A 24,233-nucleotide genomic window follows, 5' to 3' on the forward strand; every position below is an offset into this window, starting at 1 on the left:
GGTGACAAAGTGAGACCCTGTCTCAAAAAAATAATAAATGAAATAAAATTGAAACAGCTTGATAACATACTGTGTTGGAAGAAGTGGGGGAACAGGCACAGTTTACACAACATTGAGGGGGTAATGAGTTGTTACAACTTTCATGGAGGCAGTTTGGCCAGAACTATAATTTTAAATAAGCATAACTTTCTCCTAGCAATTGCTGAAATTATGCTCAAAAACATTCATGGTAGAAAAAGGTTGGAAACAATGTTAACCAATAAATTACTGATTAAAATAATGCTATATATCTACATTGAAATACTTGTGCAAAAGAAAAGAGCTTTATATGTGCTGATATGAAAATATCCTCAAGTGAAAAAAGCAAGGTGTTGGTATGCTACCATTTGAGGCATTGACAAAGGTATCAGTGGGAAGGAGTGTGCTATTCAATAAATTACAAAATTATCCATATGAAAAAAAGTAAACGTAGCTTATACCATTCACAAATATCAATGCCAGAGAAATTAATGACCTAAGGAGGAGGCAACATTTTTAAATGCCAAAAGAAAACACAGAAGAGTATCTTTATGATTTCAAGTGGGAGAAAATTTTTAGATAAAGAGCACATACCATCAAGGAAAAGATTTGACACATTAAAATGTAAACAAGTATACCATAAAAAAGTTGAAAAGATAATCCAACAGACTGGGTTATCTGAAAAGAGAAAACTGAAAAAAATTGAAGCCATTCTGAATGGCTTCAATTCAGCATATGTAATTCAGCAATTACACATAAATTCAGGGTGTGTAATTACCTCCTACACATCAAAAAGAAAAAACCCAATAGAAAAAAAATGGGTAAAGCTTTTTAAAGGGGGGGAAAGAATGGTACACAAACTATGCAAATCAATCAAGGTAACATTTTATACCCATTAGACTGGCAAAATTAGAAAGTATGATGACTGGGCCGGGCGCGGTGGCTCACACCTGTAATTCCAGCGCTTTGGGAGGCTGAGGCAGGCGGTTCACGAGGGTAAGAGATCGAGACCATCCTGGCCAACGTGGTGAAACCGTGTCTCTAAAAATACAAAAATTAGCTGGGCATGGTGGCATATGCCTGTAGTCCCAGCTACCTGGTAGGCTAAGGCAAGAGAATCATTTGAACCCAGGAGGTGGAGGTTGCAGTGAGCCGAGATCATGCCACTGCACTCCAGCCTGGCAACAGAGCAAGACTCCATCTAAAAAAAAAAAATTAGCCCAGCATGGTGGTGTGTGCCTGTAGTCCCAGCTACTGGGGAGGCTGAGGCAGGAGAATCGCTTGAACCTGGGAGGTGTAGGTTGCAGTGAGCCGAGATCGCGCCACTGCACTCCAGCCTCGCAACAGACCTAGACTCCATCTAAAAAAAAAAAAAAGGCCAGGGGCGCATCCCAGTTGCAAAGTTTTTTAAGAACAAGATATTTGAAGTATCCCTCCATGGATCACTTATTATAATGGGAAACATATATTTTACAACAAAGATGTGTGTCAAATACCAACTTAACCAGGTGGTCAAGCTTAATATAATTGGACACAATGATATGCACCTCCTCCTGATGTGATCCACCGAAATCAACTGTACAAGGGTGGTATTCTGGCCACAAGTGTTTAACCTGAGTCTAATCAAAAGAAAACAAATTGTAGGACCTTTTCCAAAACAGCTAAAAAATGTGAGTTATAGGCCGGGCGTGGTGGCTCAAGCCTGTAATCCCAGCACTTTGGGAGGCCCAGGCGGGCGGATCACGAGGTCAGGAGATCGAGACCATCCTGGCTAACATGGTGAAACCCCGTCTCTACTAAAAAATACAAAAAAACTAGCCGGGCGAGGTGGCGGGCACCTGTAGTCCCAGCTACTCGGGAGGCTGAGGCAGGAGAATGGCGTAAACCCGGGAGGCAGAGCTTGCAGTGAGCTGAGATCCGGCCACTGCACTCCAGCCTGGGCGACAGAGTGAGACTCCGTCTCAAAAAAAAAAAAAAAAAAAATGTGAGTTATAAAAGCCTCCCATCCTCCAAAAAGCCAGGGAACCGTTTTAGAATAAAAATTGACTAAAGAGATAGCTAAATATTGGGCCGAGTGTGGTGGCTCATGCCTGTAATCCTAGCACTTTGGGAAGCCGAGGTGGGCAGATCACTTGAGGTCAGGAGTTCGAGAGCAGACTGGCCAACACCGTGAAACCCGTCTCTACTAAAACAAATACAAAAATAGGCCGGGTATGGTGGTGCACTCCTATAATCCCAGCCACTCAGGAGGCTGAGGCACTAGAATCACTTGAACACGGGAAGCAAAGGTGGCAGTGAGCCAAGATCGAGCCACTGTACTCTAGCCTGGGCAACAGAGCGAGACTCTGTCTCAAAAAATAAAACAAACAAAAAAAAGAGATAACTAAATATAATGTGTGATTCTTTTTTTTTTTTTTTTGAGACGGAGTGGCGTGATCTCGGCTCACTGCAAGCTCCGCCCCTGTGTTCACGTCATTCTCCTGCCTCAGCCTCCCAAGTAGTTGGGACTACAGGCACCTGCCACCATGCCCGGCTAATTTTTTGTATTTTTAGTAGAAACGGGGTTTCACCGTGTTAGCCAGGATGGTCTTGATCTCCTGACCTCGTGATCCGCCCGCCTCGGCCTCCCAGAGTGCTGGGATTACAGGCGTGAGCCACCGCGCCCGGCCAATGTGTGATTCTTAATTGGATCCCGGTCAAAAAAAAAAGTTATCAAGTGCATTTTTGGAACACTTGAGGAAATTTTAATGGAAAGATTAGATATTTTTATTGTATTTTATTGTCAAATTTCTTGGATATGATAATGGTGTTGTGGTTAGGAAGGAAAATATCCTTGTTCTCACTTGCTAAAATAGGGATAAAATGTCATAATGTCTACAATTTAGGGAAGAAAACTAGTGTATATACACAAAAAAACAAAGCAAGTGTGCAAACTGTTGACAACTGGTGAATCTAGGTGAAAACTGTATGGGTTCATGGTACTTTTCTTCCAACTCTTTTGAAGATTTAAAATTGTTCAAAATAATTGGGAAGGCCGGGTCACACCTGTGATCCCAGCACTTTAGGAGGTGGAGGCGGGCAGATCACCAGAGGTCAAGGAGTTTGAGAACAGCCTGGCAAACAAGGTGAAACCCCGTCTCTACTAAAAATACAAAAACTAGCCGGGCATAGTGGCGGGCGCCGGTAATCTCTGCTACTTGGGAGGCTGAGGGAGGAGAATCACTTGAACCCGGAGGCGGAGGTTGCAGTGATCTCAGATTGTGTCACTGCACTCTAGCCTGGGTGACAGAGCAAGACTTAGTCTCAAAAAATAATAATAAAATAAATAAGTTGAGAAAATACTAGACAAATATTTAGAAAAGGTTATGTTGTATATTAACAGCTGTTAAAGCTCAGATAAAGTTCAGACATAATTTTTATATTACCAACTGACCAAGACTACAGTAGTAATGACTGGGAAGAGTGTGTACCTCTTTTTGATTTTCTAACCCACCAAACTGATTCACTCAGTAAAAATGACATATTTAAATCCTACATGTGTTTAAAATTTAAATGTAGCTTTTAAAAACAAACTATCCAACACCTGGTTTTATCCTCTTTGCTTGCTTCGCTGAAGAGTGCGTGCTGCACCTGGCGCCCCCTCTGCATGCCCCAGGTAACAGAATGCAGAGGTCAGGCTGAATGTCAGCCTCTCCCCGCTGTGTCACACAAACATTTCTGGTCAGCAGCACCATGCAGCTGCAGGCCTGCCCGCCACTCCCTCCCACACACTTCTCCACTGCCCCAGATTCTGATCCACAGTCAGTGGTAATTTGGGACAAAATGGTAAGAAAACAATATGAAACGTAGTAAATCCAAAATCTTTATTTTTTTAAGACTATAGTCTTATAGTAAAGGGAGGAAGCCTTAACTTGCAAGACAATTCTTGCAAGGATCTGTACAACATACTTTTTATTTCTATAGAATGGAATCAAACCCAGACAGAGACTACAGAATGTATACTAGAAATTAGCAAATGCCAGGAATGGAGCAGGAAAAAGACAAGTGAGGCATAAACACACAAAACCCTTCACTGGGATCTGTTGACCGCAGCCAGAACCAGGGCTGGATCACACAATGAAGGCAGCTACCAGGGCCACAGGAAGGGAAGTAGCTGGGGCAGGGAAAGGCCCACACTGGGATACGGGGTTTAGCACCAGGTAAATTACTCTTGGTATTTACATACAAAATCAGTTGGCTCTATTTCTTAGACATACACACAGAAAGGAAGATTTGATCATTACTTTATGAATCTGTTATTTTGCAATACCGGTATTATTAAGAAATAGGGACAATTCACTCAGATTCAAATTTCAGTAGCAGGAAATAAATATCAAAATACCATCATTGGCCCTCAATACAAAACCTCTACAACACCCAATATTACCCTCCCTGCCCAACCCCAAAGGATCACTCCCTGGTGGCTGCCACTTCACTGCTGCCATCTCCAATACATACCACGGTGTCATGCAGCCCTCCTTAAGGCTGGCACCATAGGCTTAAACAACTGGCTGAGAAACAGGAGTGAAACACGCCAAAGGCTCTGTGCTGCAAACACGACCCCTCTTTTTTTTACACCACAAACTTCTTTAAGGATCTGGTCACTCAATTGGAGTGATAAATAGCTTTTTAGAAAAAGAGGAAAAAGTCCTTAAAAAGGAGAAAGTGTAAATCTGATTACTCCAAACCAGTCATCTTTTTTTTTCTTTGAGATGGAATCTTGCTCTGTCACCCAGGCTGGAGTACAGTGGCGCAATCTCGACTCACTGCAACCTCTGCCTCCCGGGTCCAGGCGATTCTCCTGCCTCAGCCTCCCGAGTAGCTGGGACTACAGGTGTGTACCACCACGTCCAACTAACTTGCATTTTTCAGTAGAGACCAGCCAGGCTGGTCTCAAACTCCTGACCTCAGGTGATCTGCCCGCCTCTGCCTCCCAAAGTGCTGGGATTACAGGTGTGAGCCACCGCACCCGGCCCAGTCATCTTCTTAAAGTAGAGCAGTTCACAGATTCTCAAAGTCTATTAAACAGAGGTGAGCGTGGACCTGGAGGCAGCCTCGGGGGGGCAGGTGTCCTCCAGGCAAGTGCCTGGCAGGGCTGGAGGCGCTGGTGGAGTGGGCTGGACACTGTGCTCAGAGGTCAGGCTGGTTATCTGTCCTCTACAGAGAAAGCTGCCAAGCTAGGGTGTTTTGGTCTAAAAATTATTGGTGGGGACAGGGAATCCCTGAAGGGAATACGTTTGTTTGTTAAAAAAATAAAAACAAAAACAAAAACAGTTATAGTGGAAATGGGAAAGGAGCACAAGAGCTTTTTTTGGGGGATGGGGTAGGGAGGGGGACAGACTCTTGCTCTGTTGCCCAGGCTGGAGTGCAGTGTTGCCATCTAGGCTCACCGCAACCTCCATACCCTGGGCTCAAGCAATTATCCTGCCTCAGCCTCCGGAGTAGCCAGGATTACAGGCGTGCGCCACCAGGCCAGGCTAATTTTTGTAATTTTAGTAGAGACAGGGTTTCACCATGTTGGCCAGGCTGGTCCCGAACTCCTGACTTCAAGTGATCTGCCCGCCTCAGCCTCCCAAAGTGTTGGGATTACAGGCGTGAGCCACTGCGCCACGCCCCAAGAGCTTTTACATAAACATGTAAAAAACATTTTTAAGGGAGAAAGAGAAAAATAGTCTCTGAAATGGTTCTGAGGAAATGGAAAGAAGGATGATGGAAACAGTCTTCATTGCTGGTCTGCCCTGAGTAACTCAGCTGGCCTCCATCTGGAGTTTCTTCCTACTTCAGGGCTCTTCATGCTCCAACTCTGAGCTGGAGTCGGAGCCCCCATCAAAGGCAGAGGTGGTGCTGCCCTTGGCATTGGTGTAGAGGATGCTGTCTGAGGAGGGATAGTTGGCCTGTGGCTGGGCACTTGACCTCCCCTTCAGTGCACGGACTTCCTGCTTCAGAAGAGCATTCTACCGCTGAGGTCATCGATTTCTCACTGGCGTGTGGTTTTTCCCTCCACATATGCTGGATATACTCTATGGCTTTGTCTAGGATTTGGGCCCCGGATGCCTTCTCTCCTTGGAGTATTGGGACTGAGTCCCACAAACTGAAAGCTGCCTTTGATGTGGTCCCTACGATTTCATTCCAGTGCATCATGATGTGTGGGGAAAAGAAAGAGAGATCAGCCTGTTACTGTGTCTATATAGAAAGAAGTAGACATAAGAGACTCCATTTTGTTCTGTATTTGAGATGCTGTTAATCTGTGACCCTACCCCAACCTTGTCCTTGCAAGAGACATGTGCTGTGGTGACTCAAGGTTTAAAGGATTTTGGGCTGTGCAGGATGCGCTTTGTTAAACAAGTGCCTGAAGGCAGCTTGCTGGTTAAAAGTCATCACCATTCTCTTAATCTCAAGTACCCAGGGACACATACACTGCCAAAGGTCGCAGGGACCTCTGCCTAGGAAAGCTAGGTATTGTCCAAGGTTTCTCCCCATGTGACAGTCTGAAATATGGCCTCGTGGGAAGGGAAAGACCTGATTGTCCCCCAGCCTGACACCCGTGAAGGGCCTGTGCTGAGGAGGACCAGAGGAAAGAAGGCCTCTTGGTGGTGGTTGGCAGTTGAGACAGAGAAAAGCATCTGTCTCCTGCCAGTCCCTGGGCAATGGAATATCTCAGTGTAAAACCCGATTGTATGTTCTGTTTACTGAGAAAGGAGAAAACCGCCTTAGGGCGAAAGGTGGGACTTGCTAGCGCAATGCTGCTCTTTATGCACTAAAAAGGTTTATGGAGATGTTTGCATATGCATATCAAGGCACAGCACTTTTCCTTAAACTTATTCATGTCACAGAGATCTTTATTCATATGTCTTACTGCTGACCTTCTCCCTATGATGATCCTATTATCCTGCCACTTCCCTTTTTTCTAAGATGGTAAAGATAATTATCAAATAAATACTAAGGGAACTCAGAGACCGGTGCCAGCGTGGGTCCTCTGCATGCTGAGCGCCGGTCCCCTGGGCCCACTTTTTCTCTCTATACTTTGTCTCTGTGTCTCATTTCTTTTCTCAAGTCTCTCCTTCCACCTAACGAGAAACACCCACAGGTGTGGAGGGGCAGGCCACCCCTTCATCGATGGGCCCATTTGTCAGCCGCAGATTGAAATCTCTGTTGTAGCTTGTCACTCTCCACCTCGATGTCATCATTATCAGTCATTTCCTACAACTCAGGGAGCAGCCACTGCAGCAGCAGCAGCCAGGGAGGCAGAGGGATAGAGGAATCTGAGGAAGTCACTGACAAGAAGCAGCAGAGTTCCCCTGCCTACATACACACACTCACTTGCTCTCACACACACAAAACATGGGCAAGAACCACCTCCTCACTCCCAAAATCTCAGTTCTAAATTTAGCTATATGTCTTATCTGTTAAGAAGGCTTCGTACTTCAGAAGTTTATAAAATGCTTTGATTTCACGCCCAGGCTCTTTGCTAATTATTTCTAGGTTCATGCCTGTGCTCCAGATGATAGAGATAATCATATACGTGACCAGCAGAGCAATATGCACTGACTACATTATGGATCCATTTATTTATTCTTTCACATCCAGGACTTCTATTTATTAACAGAATGTTTTCCAGCTAATGTTTATATCTGGTGGGCAGTAAATTAATTACAAAATATAACATTGACAAAGCCTTTATATTTTTCTTTTTTTAAACCTGACAGCATAACTTTCTCTAAGATAAAGCTGTTTTAAAAAGATGCTTGAAGGCCAGGTGCAGTGGTTCACGTCTGTAATCCCAGCACTTTGGGAGGCTGAGGCGGGCAGATCACTTGAGGCCAGGAGTTCGAGATCAGCCTGGCCAACATGGTGAAACCCCATCTCTACTAAAAATACATTAGCTGGGCATGGTAGCACACGCCTGTAATCCAGCGAGAGGTGGAGGTCGCAATGAGCCACGATCATGCCACTGCACTCCAGCCTGGGTGACAGAGTAAGACCCTGTCTCCAAAAAAAAAAAAAAAAAAAAAAAACCCAAAACCCAAAACCAATGCTTGGAAGCCATAGAAGTTTTAAAACAACAACACTAGGCCGGGCGCAGAGGCTCACACCTGTAATCCCAGCATTTTGGGAGGCCAAGAGCGGGTGAAACCCCATCTCTACTACAAATACAAAAATTAGCTGCGTGTGGTGGCGGGCGCCTGGAGTCCCAGCTACTCGGGAGGCTGAGGCAAGAGAATCGCTTGAACCTGGGAGGCAGAGGTTGCAGTGAGCGGAGATCGCGCCACTGCCCTCCAGCCTGGGTGACAGAGCGAGACTCTGTCTCAAAAACAAAACACAACACTATAACACTATAGAATAAGTATCAATTTTATTCTATAGTGTTACAGCGTTTATTCTGTTACTACATGAAAGTGAGGACTTTCTCCTCTCAGCAGTCTCTCTTAAGTATTAGGCTGAAATAATTGCTGGCTGGAAAAAGAAATTTGCAGTTTCAGATGATGTAGTTACTTGAACATGAAAACAACTGGGTAAGAAATAGAGTGGTGATCATGTAAATGTTTTGTCCTAGTGATAGCCATCATATTAATTATATGAGAAATATTGGCAGATGATTAATTTGAGAAATTTCACAATCATTTCTAAGGAACAAATGCAAATTACTGTAGAGTCAGCTCTCCATATCCCCAGGTTCAACATCTGCAGATTCAACCAACCACAGATCACAAATTTTTTGGGGAAAAAAAAAATATAACAGTAAAAAATAATACAAATGTAAAAACATAGTATAACCACTATTTATATAGAATTTACATTGTATTAGGTATTATAAGCAATCTAGAAATGACTTAAAGTATACAAGAAGATGTATCTATATTATATGCAAACACTATGCCATTTTATATAAGGAACATGCAAACCAAAACCTAGGTTTTGGTATCCGTGGGAGCCCTGGAACCAGTACTCACCAGATATCTAGGGACAATTGTATTGTCAACTTACATGCAAAAAAGAAAAAAAAAGGCAAAACCTAAATAATTTTAGGAAAAAGCTTAACTTTTTCAGACATTTTCACAGTATTGAGTACACCATTCTATAAGAACATGGCTATAGTTTAGTAACCCTGAATATTGTAATAGTGCAATGTAGCTACAAAGGGTAAAAAAATTAGAATTTTCAGACTATGCCTTTAATTTGGCATTCAGAATAATATCTCTATGGGAAAATCACCACTGTTGAAGGTTTATTTGTCAGATTCCTGATAATACTGATCATTTTCTAGATAAAAGATCAAAAGATTAACCATACATTTGTTTTGTTTTTTTAAAAAGTATTTATTTTTTACTAGTGAGGATGGAACTAGGCAAAGTTTACAGAAAAGATGTCCATATACAAAGAAAGAAATAGCAAAATATTTTTGGTCATAATTTAGAAAGAAATTAATCTATAAAATGGAGACAGTTCTCCCCAATTCATCTCTCTCATAGAAGAGCATAAGCACGGGCTCTCAGTTCCTTGATATCCTCAAGAGGCCACGGATACGTCTGACAAGAGCCTGTATGAAACTATATCGAGATCGAACTTTTGAATATAATCCTTCAATGTCCAGGAGTTTCTTTTGTAATGATTCTCCAAAAGCATTGATTGCATCAGCCTGAAGCTAGAGGTGACACAAAAGACATTTTGTTAAAATTGTTGTCTCAAATATTCCTTTTATTCTAAGTCTTCCAATTTAAAACACTTTAGAATTTTTGTAATGTGGTTCTTTCAATGTAAAATACTTTTGAATTTTTGTAATGTGCTACTAAATTAACTAAACATTCACATTTTCTACCTTAGAATTTTTTGGTTTAATTCTCATGTTTTTCCTGCTTTCTTTTCTTGTATACATTTAAAAACCTGCTTTAAATAGCAATGAATGTTGATGCTGATGCTGATATACTAACATACAAACAAAAACATTTCCTAAAGGGCCATACAAGAAGTCAGTAAGACTGGGAGGGAGGGAGGGAGGGAGGGAAGGACGATGTGGGGAAGGAAGGGAGGGAGGGAGGGTGGGAGGGTAGGTGGGAAAGAAACTTTTACTTTTTATTTCATTTTGCATTTTTTAAAAACCAACTTGCATGCTTTTGTTTTTTAAAAATATTCATGTGCGGATAAACCTGGTATATGCTTTAGAATTCATATATATTCTAGAATGCATATGTAGTTTCAGATGGATCTTTTTGATGTTATACTAAAAGACTAAAATTAAGTACAAAATTAGATGAATCTACCTGTTTTCAGTTTTGCATTAAAATCACAGTACAAAGTGAGATTATTAATCCTGCATTTTTTTTCTAGCTTTTTTACAAAGCAGTCTAAATGAAATAGTAACAGTTATTACTTCAAAATATATTTTTTTTTGTTGTCCTAGCTACTCAGGATGATGAGGCAGGAGAATCACTTGAGCCCAGGGGGTTGAGGCTGCAGTGAACTGTGGTCACACCACTGCACGAGAGAGCGCCTGGTAACGGAGTAAGACCTTGTCTCTTAGACAAAACAAACAACAAACCTCTGAATATCTTTGACTAATTTTGTACATGGCCTCAATTAACACTAGTTCTCCTAAACAAGCCTAGCCACAAAATTCCTTTTATTTCCTATTATTCACCAAAGAGCGAATGTAGTCCGGATTAGGATGGGAGCGTGGTATCCATGATATCTAGCAAGGTGTGCTTTGGAGGTTGCTGTAACTGCACCTTTCATTCCCAACCTTGTTTTAAGAAAAATAGCAAAAAGAAGGATTAGGGAGGAGCAGAGGCTTTATCAAATCACGGCTAAGGACATGCAGATGGCTAGTAGAGGATCTAGCTGTAATTCATTTTCCCCAACATCACACACCCTGATACCTGCTTTGTTAGAAACATAACTTTGCTATCAGTTTAATACGAGGTTTTCATTGTAATTGTTTTTGGCATGCTCTTCATTCATTCCAACACTACTGATCAACAGGTTAGTAAGAGCACAGTGTTGTGTACTATGGTCTACTACAGCGCGATTTGTATTGGCTGCTCTCAATCTCACCATTAAATGATTTCCTGAAAAGTAAGTGCTGAGTGATACTTTGTACCTAAAAAGTTCTACAAAGCTAATCAAAAGATACCAGGAGTTTCCAGATCTTAATGCCTACCAATCACGGAACACTTACCATGTTCTAGGTACAACATTAGCAGCTTCACATACATGAAACCTCACTTAATTCTGACAAAACCCTTTGAGGTTGAATCATCCCTCCTATTTCTTAAATGAAGAAATTGAGGCTCGGAAGTTAAGTAAGTTGTTCAAAGTCACATAGCTATTAAAATGGTCAAGCTAGAGTTCAAACCAGGTCTCCAAAAGCAACCCTGAAAATCATAATCTTATGAACATACCAGGCTTTTCCTTTTACTTACTTATATTCATTCATTTATTTATTTATTGGAGACAAGGTCTTGCTTCACTCTTTCATTCATTTATTGGAGACAAGATCTTGCTCTGTTGCCCAGGCTGGAGTGCAGTGGTGCGATCACAGCTCACTGCAGCCTCAATCTCCCAGGCTCAGGTGATTCTCCCACCTCAGCCTCCCAGGTAGCTGTGACTACAGGTGCATGCCACCACAGTACGCCAATTTTTTTTTTTTTTTTAAGAGACAGGGTCTCACTATGTTGCCCAGGCTGGTCTCGAACTCCTGGGTTCAAGCAATCCTCCCGTCTTGGCCTCCCAAAATGCTGGGATTACAGGTGTGCACCATCACGCCTAGCCCTTTTACTTTAATAAAGAAAAATAAAAGAATATAAGAATAGAACTTTACCTGGTCTAAATCATGTTGGCTCACTATAGCCAGCCCACTTCTAAAATCTAGATTGGTTTCTGAGGCGAAGGAATCTAGAGATAAAAAAAAACAGAGTCATACCGGCTGTGCAAGTACACATCTACCACACAGTGGAGGAACCTGATGACAATGAACAATAACAATAGTACCATGAAAAACATGGCTCAAGATTGGGAACTCAATTTTCAACTTTTAGCAAATGGAAGCCCCTAGAAAGCATTTCACTGGTCCAGACCAGGGTTCTCAGCTCTTCTCTATTTCTTTCCACCTAAGGGATCCAATACATGCCCATCAGTCACAGAGACCCACTCTAGCAATAAGAATCAGCATAATAGCAGACCTACTCCATTCTTCTAGAGCTGGGTCAGTCCCTAACTGCAGCAAGAAGCTGAGGAACAGCTGATGAGCAGGCTCTAGAATATTCTTATGCTCGGCACAATGTCCCGTGAACAGAAAGTAAAATGCAAGAAATAGCTACGTCTAGTGACTAAGCAGCTCTTGATTCACCCAATTCACTCTAAGTAATCTGGAAACATAAATAAATAAAAACGTTACTAGCTTTTCAAGGCACAAATAGGTATTTATGGTTCATTAATTTTTAGCAGAAAGTTTACCTTGCAGTCTTCTGCTTTTAAACAAGGTTCTCGAGGCAAATAAGGAATCTTGAGAATCCGTGGGCATGCAATGTAACAAGTAGTACTCCAGATGGCGCCAAAGAATAAATAGGCAGGTCTCTATGATAACTATATCAGAGCTCAGATTAAAGGAACATAATCTCATCAAATATTTTTTACAAACCAGTTTCTGAGGAGGAGAAAAAAGGAGAGACTGCACTCACTTAATGAGGTAGCCACAGCCTCAGTCTGACAGACAGGGTCCCACTGAAGGCTCCTCAAGAGGAAGCAGCAAGCTGTGCTGAGGAAGGAGGTGGGGGTCCTGTGCCAGCAGTCTCATGTCCCTACCTTCTTCCCTGACAGGAAGTGCCCATGTATATTATCAGTATTACCAGCTACTCTAAAAGATAAGAACAAAAAAGTACAATTTGGAAATACATTAGGCATTTACTGGGAAAAAATTAAGTTTATAAGTTTATATCTCCTTCCACCTGGTTTTGGTGCCCAAATAATGAGAGAATAAGTGAAGAGTTCCTACATTTCAAGGTCATCACTCAAGTGCATGATTTCATAAAGGATACAAGAACAAAGGGAAAGCAGTTTAGCTCGATTGTTGATCACCTTCACCAAGCGCCGTCTTGCTAGAACATATTTCTGGGCAGTGGAGATTTTATCAACACCAGCAGGCATCACAGACTGACACAACTAGAAGAAACAAACGTGGTTATTAGAATGACATCAACTGGAACAAAATTTTTAATGAAAAACTACTATCAGCAGGTCACCGTGGTAAATGCTGTGAAAACACTCGAATTTAAACATCCTTGCAGATAAAGAGTTTTTTATCTAAGAAGCTAGCAATTTTAAAAAATTAGAGCCAAAGAAGCAAATTCACAAATGAACATTTATCTGCTGCATTTTGAAAAAGTCTGTCCCTGAAACACAGTCAGGGTTGCTGATGAAACCCTGAATTTCCTGTCACATTAAAACAAAGCAAGACAAAACGATAGGTTTTTCAAGCAGTAGCTATAAGAATCCCATGGAGAATTTCTAACAGTTGTCAGGTATCTCCTGCAAAAAATACAAGGTAGACACCTAGAGCATAACTAAAATATGACCCTCAACCAAAGCTCCCATGACCACTTCTCAATGTGGCACACACACGAGCACAATGGTTCCAGCTAATGTTCCAATGCTGGGTTCCACGGAAGGTGTACTGAAGTGAGGCTGATGGAAGGCCACACACTTCATGATAATGATGCAATTTCTCTTGCAAGTACAAGCATCACTGATTAGCTACACGTTAGAGGAAGGACTGCCAGGCATAAACCCAAAATTTCAGGGGTTCCCTAAACCCAGTCATTGACTCCTGCCTCACCCTGTTCCTGCCAGCTACATGCCTTTGGGTGTGTTATGCAAGTCTGTGCCTCAGTTTCCTCACGAGAAATGAGAATAAAAACAATATCTGCCCAGGTGTTAGGTAGAACATGTAGTTCAGGGCCTGGCATGTTGTAGACACTCAATAAATGTCCCCTGAGATTACCAGAAGAGTGGCAAGAGGGAGTAGGCATGGACTACTCAAAAGAGTAACATGGAAGTTTTTAGAAAGCTTGGTGCAAACCAGGAATGATAAAGTGGTTCAACATCCAGGCGGCCACAGGACACCAGGAAGCTTCAGCACTGCCTTAGGAACTGGCCAAGAGATGCCTTACGTTCAGCTGTGCCAAATGGAAAAGGCAGCAAACTACTTAGTAGCAATCCTGGTCATTCAGCATCTTCAGTTATTAATACAGTAAGTAGAGGGAATGATTCTGGGTCACTGAGAGAAGGCAGTCAAGTCTCATATGCTACCAATTTTGTTTGAAAAATTTGCTAAACAGATATTGAAGATGCTGACGGCACAGAGACATTTACCTAAGTTCTATTAAAAAAAAATCTGCAACAGAAGCCTTTCTCAGCACAGATTTTACAGTATAAATGACCCAAAACTCTTCATTCAAAGGCCAGCTGCCTTTTTATTTTTTTGAACAGGTGCTACACTTCACTGTTTTTCAGTCAAGAGTTTCTATGCTTATAAGGCTGGTGCTATGGCGAAAGAGTCTTCTTCAAATCACACAGAAGAATCATTCCAATTCCTCCAGTCATAATGTATACACCGTCTTTACTCAGTCTGAGACCAGCACCCTGGCCCTAGTAACAGCAATGATTTCTCAAGTCCCCCCAGCTCATTATAAGATTCGTACCTCTTTTATCTCATCTGGGGGAAGCTGGTCTACATTCTGTAGCTTGCTGACACTCTGTCGATGACTGTCATAATAGCTGAAGAAATCATTCGCACTCTGTTTCAGCAGGTAGACAATAATGCCTAAACCAGGCAGGCGCCAGTATGGAACCACTGGAGCTTGGGTATCTAATAGAGGTGATGAGATAAAACAATGTTCCACTTATAAGCATTTCATGTGAATTTCAAATGACCTGTTTTAAAACAAGGCACGCCCCAGAATTTAAGGACATGTAACCTGTCATTAAAACCAACCCAAGATTACTTTTAAATACCATTGATAGTTTAAAGAACAAATGGTTAGGAGCCACTGTAATCAGGTACATACATAAGGCTGGAGATCCTGCAGGAATAAAGAAATCTGACTGATGCACGTTGGCAGAGTCTACCTTTTATTAGGCAGAGAGTTCTTTGAGAACTCTATCAAAGTATAAACCTTACACACACACACACCTCCACATAAAAAACAATATACACAATTTTGGGGTTTCTTAACACCAAGTGAATAATTTCTGCCTTGCCTGATGGCTCTAGTTGTATGGATTCATTTCTGGTCTGCATCCTTCTGGTTACTAAATTGCCAGTTCAAAGTCATTTCTCTTTCAAAGAGACAAGAACACTAACTGAAATATTCAAAAAATATAAATGGATTTAAACTTTAAAAAATCTTTTACCACAACAACTACATTACGGTAGTAAAACAAAGTGATCTGCCTTTTACCTGGCTACTGGCTAATGAAGACACAAAGGAACAGTGGGATGTCATAAAAGCTGTTTGCAGAGGGAAAACTAGAAAGCAATAACAATATTATCCTAGGACAGGCACAGTGGCTCACACCTGTAATTTCAACACTTTGGAAGGCTGAGGAGAGAGAATGGCTTGAGACCAGGAGCTCAAGACCAGCCTGGGCAACAGAGACCCCGTCCCTACAGAAAAGAAAAAAAAAAATCATCCTAGCGATAATCTGTGTAGTGCAATTAGAACAATTACCTCTAGTGATTTCGTGGAAACACTGTGGCAACTTCTTTTCTTTTCTTTTTTTTTTTTTTTTTTTTTTTTGAGAGGGAGTCTTACTCTGTCATCCAGCCTGGAATGCAGTGGTTCGATCTTGGCTCACTGCCACCTCTGCCTCCCAGGTTCAAGCGATTCTCCTGCCTCAGCCTCCCGAGTAGCTAGGATTACAGGCACATGCCATCACGCCCAGCTATTTTTTGTATTTTTAGTAGAGACGGGGTTTCACCATGTTGGCCAGGCTGGTCTCGAACTCCTGACCTCAGGTGATCCGCCTGCCTCGGCCTGCCAAAGTTCTGGGATTACAGGCATGAGCCACCACAGCTGGTCCAACACTGTGGCAATTTCAAGTTCAAATTGGAGATAATCTTTGTTTAATGACCCAAACTGCCATGAATACTGAAGGCGAGATCTGCATTTGCTTTTTTCTTCACTAACAACTCCCTTAACTTTGCTCTAAAGTCAGACTCATATATCTTTCTTTCTTTCTTTCTTTTTTTTTTTTTTTTTTTTTTTGAGACAGGGTCTCACTTTGTCACCCAGGCTGGAGTACAGTGGCACAAACAGGGATCACTGCAGCCTTGACCTCCTGGGCTCCAGTGATCCTCCCACCTCAGTCTCCCAAGTAGCTAGGATTACAGGTGCATGCCACCACACCCAGCTAATTTTTTTGTATTTTTTTTGTAGAAATGGGGTTTCGCCATATTGCCCAGGCTGGTCTCTACCTTCTGGGCTCAAGCAATGCACCTGCCTTGGCCTCCCAAAGTGCTGGGATTACAGGCGTGAGCCACCACACCTCGCCAATCCCATAGATCTTTATACAGAGGGGAAGAGACAGAAGAGTCCCTTGTCTGTGGACGGTGCCACCAACTAGGACATCCTAGACAAATTCAATTTGCCAGGTATCCTCTTCTAGTCTACAGCAAAGATGTGACAGTTTTCACAATACATTGTTACACAGAGCCTTCTCCTAGTGAAATCAGGTATCCTGGTCCCCAGATAACATTTGTGTGATCTCTATCCTGGTAGGAAGATATCCACAAAGAGGATGATAGAATGCTTGGAGGACTCCAGAGCATTTCAGGAGTTCTCACCCTACTAATTTGTCCAAGTCTAGAAAATATTTGCGCATTTCGAGGCTATTAGGTTTGCATAAAACAGCCGGGCGCAGTGGCTTGTGCCTATAATCCCAGAACTTTGGGAGGCCAAGGCAGGTAGATCACTTGAGGTCAGGTGTTTGAGACCAGCTTGACCAACATGGCGAAACTCCGTCTGTACTAAAAATACAAAAATTAACCAGGCATGGGGCGTGTGCCTATGGTCCCAGATTCTCAGGAGATTAAGGCATAAGAATCGCTTGAGCCCAGGAGGTAGAGATTGCAATAAGCAGAGATCATGCCACAGAACTCAGCCTGCGCGACAGAATGAGACTCTGTCTCTAAAATAAAATAAAATAAATTCATCGGAAGAGAGCTTGCCATTGCTTCCATTTTACGGATAAGAGAACTAAGGCACAAAGAGGGTGATTAACTTTTCCAGAATTACACCAATAAGTTATTTGTAGAACTGGGATTCAAATCCAGGCAGTTTGTCATTAGTCGATTAGGTTGAACTGCTTCTTTATATACCACATACCTACTCACGCACGTGTCTAGAATTGGAAGACAAAAATATGGTTGCTGACCCTAAAAAGAGTCTAAGAAAAATTGGAAAAATAACAATTTCTAAGACTCAATGGGCTGGGCACGATGGCTCACGCCTATAATCCCAGTACTTTGGGAGGCCGAGGCTGGCAGATCACCTGGGGTCAGGAGTTCCAGACCAGCCTGGCCAATGCGTGAAACTCTGTCTCTACTAAAAATACAAAAAATTAGCCGGGCGTAGTGGTGGGTGCCTGTAGTCCCAGCTACATGAGAGGTTGAGGCAGAAGAAGGGCGTGAACCAGGAGGCAGAGCTTGCAGTGAGCTGAGATTGAGATCTGCCACTGCACTCCAGCCTTGGCGACAGAGCAAGACTCCGTCTCAAAAAAAAAAAAAAAAAAAAAAAATTAGCCAGGCATAGTGGCAGGTGCCTATACTCCCAGCTACTTGGGAGGCTGAGGCAAGAGAATCGCCTGAACCTGGGAGGCAGAGGTTACAGTGAGCCAAGATCGCGCCATTGCACTCCAGCCTGGGGGACAAGAGCGAGACTTCATCTCAAAAAAAAAAAAAAAAAAAAAAAAAAAGACTCAATGAGTTCGCCTTCAAGTATTAAAGATCAAAGACTGATAGGATATGGAAAAGATTAGCTCAAAATGAGAAGCAACTAAATAAAATTTTAATAATGACCAATGAAACATTATTAGCACATGATTAATATTAAAGAATACAAAATTACATTTTTGTTTGAAAAATCTTATGTTCAGGTTAAATTTGTGTTACAAGGTTAGTTTCAAGGGGAAAGAAAGGAGCCCTTTTGAGGCAGAGTTAGAGGTCTCCATCAAGCTATTGGCCTTCAGAGATTAATAAACAGATTGATGTCCATTTTCAAACTGCCAGATGGAAGGGGATAAATCAGGTTATAAGTTACTGCTGGCCGACAGGTCTTTGGATAGGAATCCCAATCATTCCATGCCATTCCAAAGTGAAATGATCTCTTTTTCACACTGGTTGAGCCACTTGGACTAGAAGGATAACTTTCCCCTCATGCCAGTGAGGACATGCAGATATTGGAATCCCCCCATGGTGGTTCCTTTTTATACTATCTTCCTGGCAGCAAACTTTTTTTTTGTTGTTAGAGTCATGGTCTCACTCTGTCACCCAGGCTGGTGTGCAAGTGGCATGATCTTGGCTCACTGCAGCCTTGAACTCCTGGGCTCATGTGATCCCCCTGCTATAGTCTCTTGAGTAGCTGAGATTACAGGCTCAGCCATCATGCCTAGTTCCAACTTTCTGAACACAGGAGAAAACAAGAACTATGTAGAATTAACTTGTTTAAGTCAAAGGAACTGTTTTACATGTCCAGTCTAATTTAACTATTTTACTCCATAAAATGGAATTACAAATCTTTGTAGCTACCTCCCTGGTTTCTTTAAGACATCCTTTCACCTAAGACTACTCCCTTTGAATCACTGAAAGATACCTTTAAATAAAGGTATTTTATTAGCTATTAAGGACTTAGTTTGTCTTAATATGACAAACTAAGATTCTACCGGTCAGTACTCTTCTCCCCCATCCATGGCATAAAACGAAAAAGCCTAGACATAATACAAACAAAAGCAGACACTGGTAGAAGGCAGAACTTTTGTGACAAAAATCAGAATAGTAGATGCCTGGACTAGGGTCGAAGGAAACAATCAAATGCCATCAAAGGCAAGAAGAAATCTTTAAGGAACAGGGAATTGTTCTGTATTTTGGTTATGGTGATGGTTACCCAACTTTATATAATTACCAAAAAGCATTCAAACTGTATACCTAAAATGGGTGAATTTTGTTGTACATAAATTACAACAACAACAAATTTAATACTACCAGCTAGGACATTTTATAATAGAGTTTGTCTAACAAAGTTCTTAACATAATTTATATAGGATAAGGTTGAATGTTGCTAAACTAATACATTTTTCTTTAAGTTTTGGGATACATGTGCAGAACATGTAGGTTTGTTACATAGGTATACATGTGCCATGGTGGTCTGCTGCACCTATCAACCTGTCATCTAGGTTTTAAGCCAAACATGCATTAAGTATTTGTCCTAATGCTCTCCCTCCCCTTGCTGCCTATCCCCTGACAAGCACCGTTGTGTGATGTTCCCCTCCCTGTGTCCATGTGTTCTCATTGTTCAACTTCCACTTATGAGTGAGAACATGTGGTATTTGGTTTTCTGTTCCAGTGTTAGTTTGCTGAGAATGATGGCTTCCAGCTCATCCATGTCCCTGCAAAGGACATGAACTCATTCTTGTTTATGGCTGCATAGTATTCCATGTTGTATATGTGCCACAATTTCTTTATCCAGTCTATCACTGATGGACATCTGGGTTGGTTCCAAGTCTTTGCTATTGTAAATAGTGCTGCAATAAACATGTATGCATGTGTCTTTACAGTAGAATGATTTACAACCCTTTGGGTTAAACTAATTTTTTTTTTTTTTTTTTTTTTTTGAGACGAAGTCTCACTCTGTAGATCAGGCTGCAGTGCAGTGGTGTGATCTCAGCTCACCACAACCTCCACCTCCTGGGTTCAAGCAATTCTCCTGCCTCATCCTCCAGAGTACCTGGGATTACAGGCACGCCACTGCACCTGGCTAATTTTTTGTATTTTTAGTAGAAACGGGGTTTCACCATGTTGGCCAGGCTGGTCTTGAACTCCTGCCCTCAGGTAATCTGCCTGCCTCAGCCTCCCAAAGTGCTAGGATTACAGGCGTGAGCAACTGCACACCCGGCCACTAATATATTTTTCATAATGTCATTTTATACTATTATTCTACTAAACACATATATTTTGTGATTAAGTAATTTTCAGGGATAATAAGATCTTGAAGAAAATGAAAATGTGACAAAATTTTTCTCACAGATCACAAAGACTTCCTGAAATCACCAACAGTCAATTCCATTATCCCCACTAAGATACTAACGGGGTTTTTCTTCTGAGTGTTCCATAGGATAACAGCTTTACCCATTATCCTGCCCCATATTCAAATATTCCCTACTGAGTCATTAAAGAATCACAGGATAAGTTGGCCTAATTAGTATCTAAATTGTATTTTGTTATGTTATAGAAATTTGGAGCTATAATAAAAAACCCAGTTTAGACACTAAATTCAGCTTAACATGATTTAACATATAAAACTGTTTGTTGTATTTTCATCTTTTTCACCCAGCCGACTTACTCCCCAATTTAGATCCTTTGAGCCCTCAAGTGCTATTCAAAACATGGTTCCTCTAGATTAACTCTCGGTAAATCTTGAATTTCTCTGTTCTCTCCAGTCTTATACATAAGTCTAATAATAATACCTCCTGCTCAACTTTAAAACTTGTTTAAAATGTTTCCCATTAATGACACTTAAAGAAAATACTGCATCTTAATGGAGCCAAGCTGGAGAGCTATGTCATAACCATAGCAACTTAGTTCCTTCAATACGGAATGAAAAACTAAGCTCACCTTGCCGCGGTCCATCTCTGTTAACTGTTTCTGAAAGGCTAGGAGTGAAGAGACACACAGCATGCTGGAAGGTAGGAGAACTCTGTAACATGAGTGACTGGCAATATTCCATTACATTGGCACAAATCTATAATCAAAAACCAGCAGTAACAAAAATGTTAGACCCTGAAATGCCTTAATTAGCATGAAAATCGAGATTTGAAGAAGAAAAGGTTATAAATCAATCTGTAAAATGACTCACATCTGTTTTTTCTTTTTTTTTGAGATGGAGTCTCCCTTTGTTGCCCAGGGGCTGGAGTGCAGTGGCATGATCTTGGCTCACTACAACCTCCACCTCTCGGGTTCAAGCAATTCTGCCGCCTCAGCCACCCCGAGTAGCTGGGACCACAGGCGCATGCCACCATGCCCAGCTAAATTTTTTTTGTATTTTTAGTACACACAAGGTTTCACCATGTTGGCCAGGATGGTCTTGAACTCTTGACCTCAGGTGATCCGCCTGCCTCAGCCTCCCAAAGTGCTGGGATCATAGGCGTGAGCCACCGCACCGGTCCCGCATCTGTTATTTTTATCAACATTTTCTAAAAACATAAAAACCTTAGAGAAGTCACATGGTTCTTGCCCCTTACCTGCTGCATAGCCAGTTCAATCTCATCTTTCTTGCTTACTTTATCTCCCTCCACATTATCGTCTTGAAATTTAAACTGACGCAGTCTGTCAGAGCCACCAAAGCGACTTAGTAGTCCTAAGCACTGGCGCTAAGAAAGAAAAATATATCTTGTTGATATGTAGTTAAATGTATTTAAAATTAGTAACCTCTCTTTCTTGAGGGATAAAGGAAAAACTCAGTGAAGAATGGAATCATTCCTTAAAGCATCTAATATCTTACTTTTTAAAACTGAGCCAACTAAAAGTAGCATTATTAAAATTCAACTTTGTGCAAAGGTATTTGATTGGTAGCTAACAGATGAAAAGAGTACCATCTTTTTTAAAGCAATAAATCCCAGTATCATCTAAATGTTTGCCAAATAACTTTTTGCATTATATCAAAGTATGTGTTAATTCTTTGGAAGATACTCATTAAATGAAAAACAAGTTTATAAACAAAAGAGAAGCAAAATGAGAGGGCAGTCACAAGATGGACATGTCTGTGATAATTTTGTCTACCAAGGCACAAATCTAAAAGCTATTGTTCCTGTGGTTGCTCCCAGGGACTTCGTAAAGGGGTTACAAACACACAGATCATCTTGGAAGATAAATGCAAATGTCCCAGCTTCAAATGTTAATACTTCTCAGCTGAGAATACAGTATTTCCCATGGTTCTCAAAGAGAAAGGACAAGCTTTTCAATACTGGCAGTATATCTAGAGGTTAGCTGATGGCTTTGAAATTAGAGACATGGGTTCCAATAACAGGTACAACGTTCTGCTCTGTGACCTGGAATAAGTTACTTAATTTCTCACGCCTATATGTTTACATTTCTAAAGTGGTAATAACAATTCCTATCTTATAAGATGGCTGTCAGGATTCCCTGACACATGGTATTTTATTTAAAGTGCTTAGCACAATGTTCTGCACACAATAAATGTATTTTAAATGAAACGTGTATTTTAAAAATTGGTAATACCATATACAGATTTAGATGTATAGAGAGCTATACACATATATAATACACAATGTCTTATTATTTTATTTATTTATTTTTGAGACAGCCTCTTGCTCTGTTGCCCAGGCCGAAGTGCAATGGTATGATCTCAGCTCACTGCAACCTCTGCCTCCTGGGTTCAAGCAATTCTTGCACCTCAGCCCCGCAAGTAGCTGCTACTACAGGCATGCACCACCACCCACGGCTAATTTTTGTATTTTTAATAGAGATGGAGTTTAGCCATGTTCCCCAGGCTGGTCTCAAACTCCTGGCCTCAAGCGATCCATCCACCTCGGCCTCCCAAAATGCTGGGATTACAGGAGCGAGTCATCCCAACCAGCCGCAGTAAGTTTGGATAAGGCAGAACATATTAATGAGACTATAATATAAACTTATTTTGCCAAAATAGTTATATTTATGTTTAACATTTATAAATGTGTGTTTGCCGCTTCTCTTACAGATAAAATAGATGCACTCAAACATTTCCAAAGGTCACCTTATGAAAGATCCATCAAAAAGGTGTCTTCCGCCATACCAATGAAAGATGACTTAAAAAACCCAAAGAATTTGGGTTTTGTTGGTGAGAGTCCAATCTTTTCTGGAATGCTATTTGACAATTATGATGTCAAAATGTACTATGTGTATACCCTTGGTCCCAGTGATACCATGTGCTATTTACTCCAGAGGAAAATATGCACACAAAAATGCTAATATTAGCATTTTTCTTTTGAAATCTTGAAAAACACTCCGTGAAAAAAGGACTAGTTAAGAAAATCGTTGTATCCAAAACAATGGGATATAAATGCTAGTACATAAATATTAAATATAATTACTCTGCAGTCAATAAAAAGTAAAGATGCTCAGATCAAACCAGGCCAACAGGCTCCCAGAAAGACTGATAAAATATCTAATTGACAAACTAATATGTTAGAACATATTGAGAAGAGATTACAAGATCTTGTAAAGAGTTTGGGGATAAATTAGTAATAAGTACATAAAAACCAAGTAAATAAAAAAGAAAACTCTAGGGCAAACAGTCTGCTTGTGGCTTATTCACAAATGACATTTACACAGTCATAATAATGTAACACTTAACATTAATGTAACCAAAACTATGATGTAATTATATTGAGTTTCAGGGGGTGTTACAGGAAATGTATACATTGTATGATGGAAAAAAAGGAGTAAAAACATCTAAATTCTCATATCCTCCCCATCCCCCAACAATGGAAAGTCAACAGATGATTACTAAAATTAGAAAATCAAGAAGCAGCAATATAAGCGTATTATTTAGAAATACCAAAGAACCAAAACAGTTGAAAGGGGTTTCCCAAATCTAGGGGGCACAATGGGGAGGATGGTATATTTTGTAACGTGTCTTATAACTGCTATTTAAAGAAATAAGAATCAGTTACCTGGAATCTTCCAATATGTCCCTGTAGCTCCATTAGAGATCCTTCATTTACATCAACGTCAAGTTCACTTAATATCCCTATAAAATGTAGAATGCTTTACAACATACTATAGCAAACAAAAACATTAAAAACTAGGAAGAGAGGTTCTAATATCTGACATTCTTCTTGTGCATGAACAGATATTTTTGCCATAAAAAAGTTTCAAGAACTATGACTTTACAAAGACTGTAAGGAACTGT

General features: G+C 41.0%; 2 protein-coding genes and 1 pseudogene across 4 annotated transcripts in view; all 3 read right to left on the reverse strand.

Annotated features, from left to right (window-relative positions):
- The window catches only part of STMP1 (short transmembrane mitochondrial protein 1), a 360,766-nt gene that overhangs the window by 18,348 nt on the left and 318,185 nt on the right, over positions 1-24,233 (reverse strand). The window lies entirely within an intron of this gene.
- On the reverse strand, positions 5,095-6,181 carry LOC126949746 (protein max-like; annotated as a pseudogene).
- Positions 9,359-24,233, reverse strand: part of NUP205 (nucleoporin 205) — a 93,058-nt gene continuing 78,183 nt past the window's right edge. For all 3 annotated transcript variants that reach the window (XM_050782369.1, XM_050782368.1, XM_050782370.1), the window contains 8 exons: positions 23,995-24,071; positions 21,565-21,693; positions 20,939-21,065; positions 14,751-14,917; positions 13,089-13,212; positions 12,508-12,636; positions 11,873-11,946; positions 9,359-9,700 (listed from right to left, as the gene is read on the reverse strand). In XM_050782369.1, the coding sequence (XP_050638326.1) occupies positions 9,548-9,700; positions 11,873-11,946; positions 12,508-12,636; positions 13,089-13,212; positions 14,751-14,917; positions 20,939-21,065; positions 21,565-21,693; positions 23,995-24,071 (980 nt within the window). In that variant the 3' untranslated portion in view covers positions 9,359-9,547. The remainder of the gene's footprint in view (positions 9,701-11,872; positions 11,947-12,507; positions 12,637-13,088; positions 13,213-14,750; positions 14,918-20,938; positions 21,066-21,564; positions 21,694-23,994; positions 24,072-24,233) is intronic.

The sequence above is a fragment of the Macaca thibetana genome, chromosome 3 (genome assembly GCF_024542745.1).
Source record: "Macaca thibetana thibetana isolate TM-01 chromosome 3, ASM2454274v1, whole genome shotgun sequence".
Classification (NCBI taxonomy): Eukaryota; Metazoa; Chordata; class Mammalia; order Primates; family Cercopithecidae; genus Macaca; species Macaca thibetana.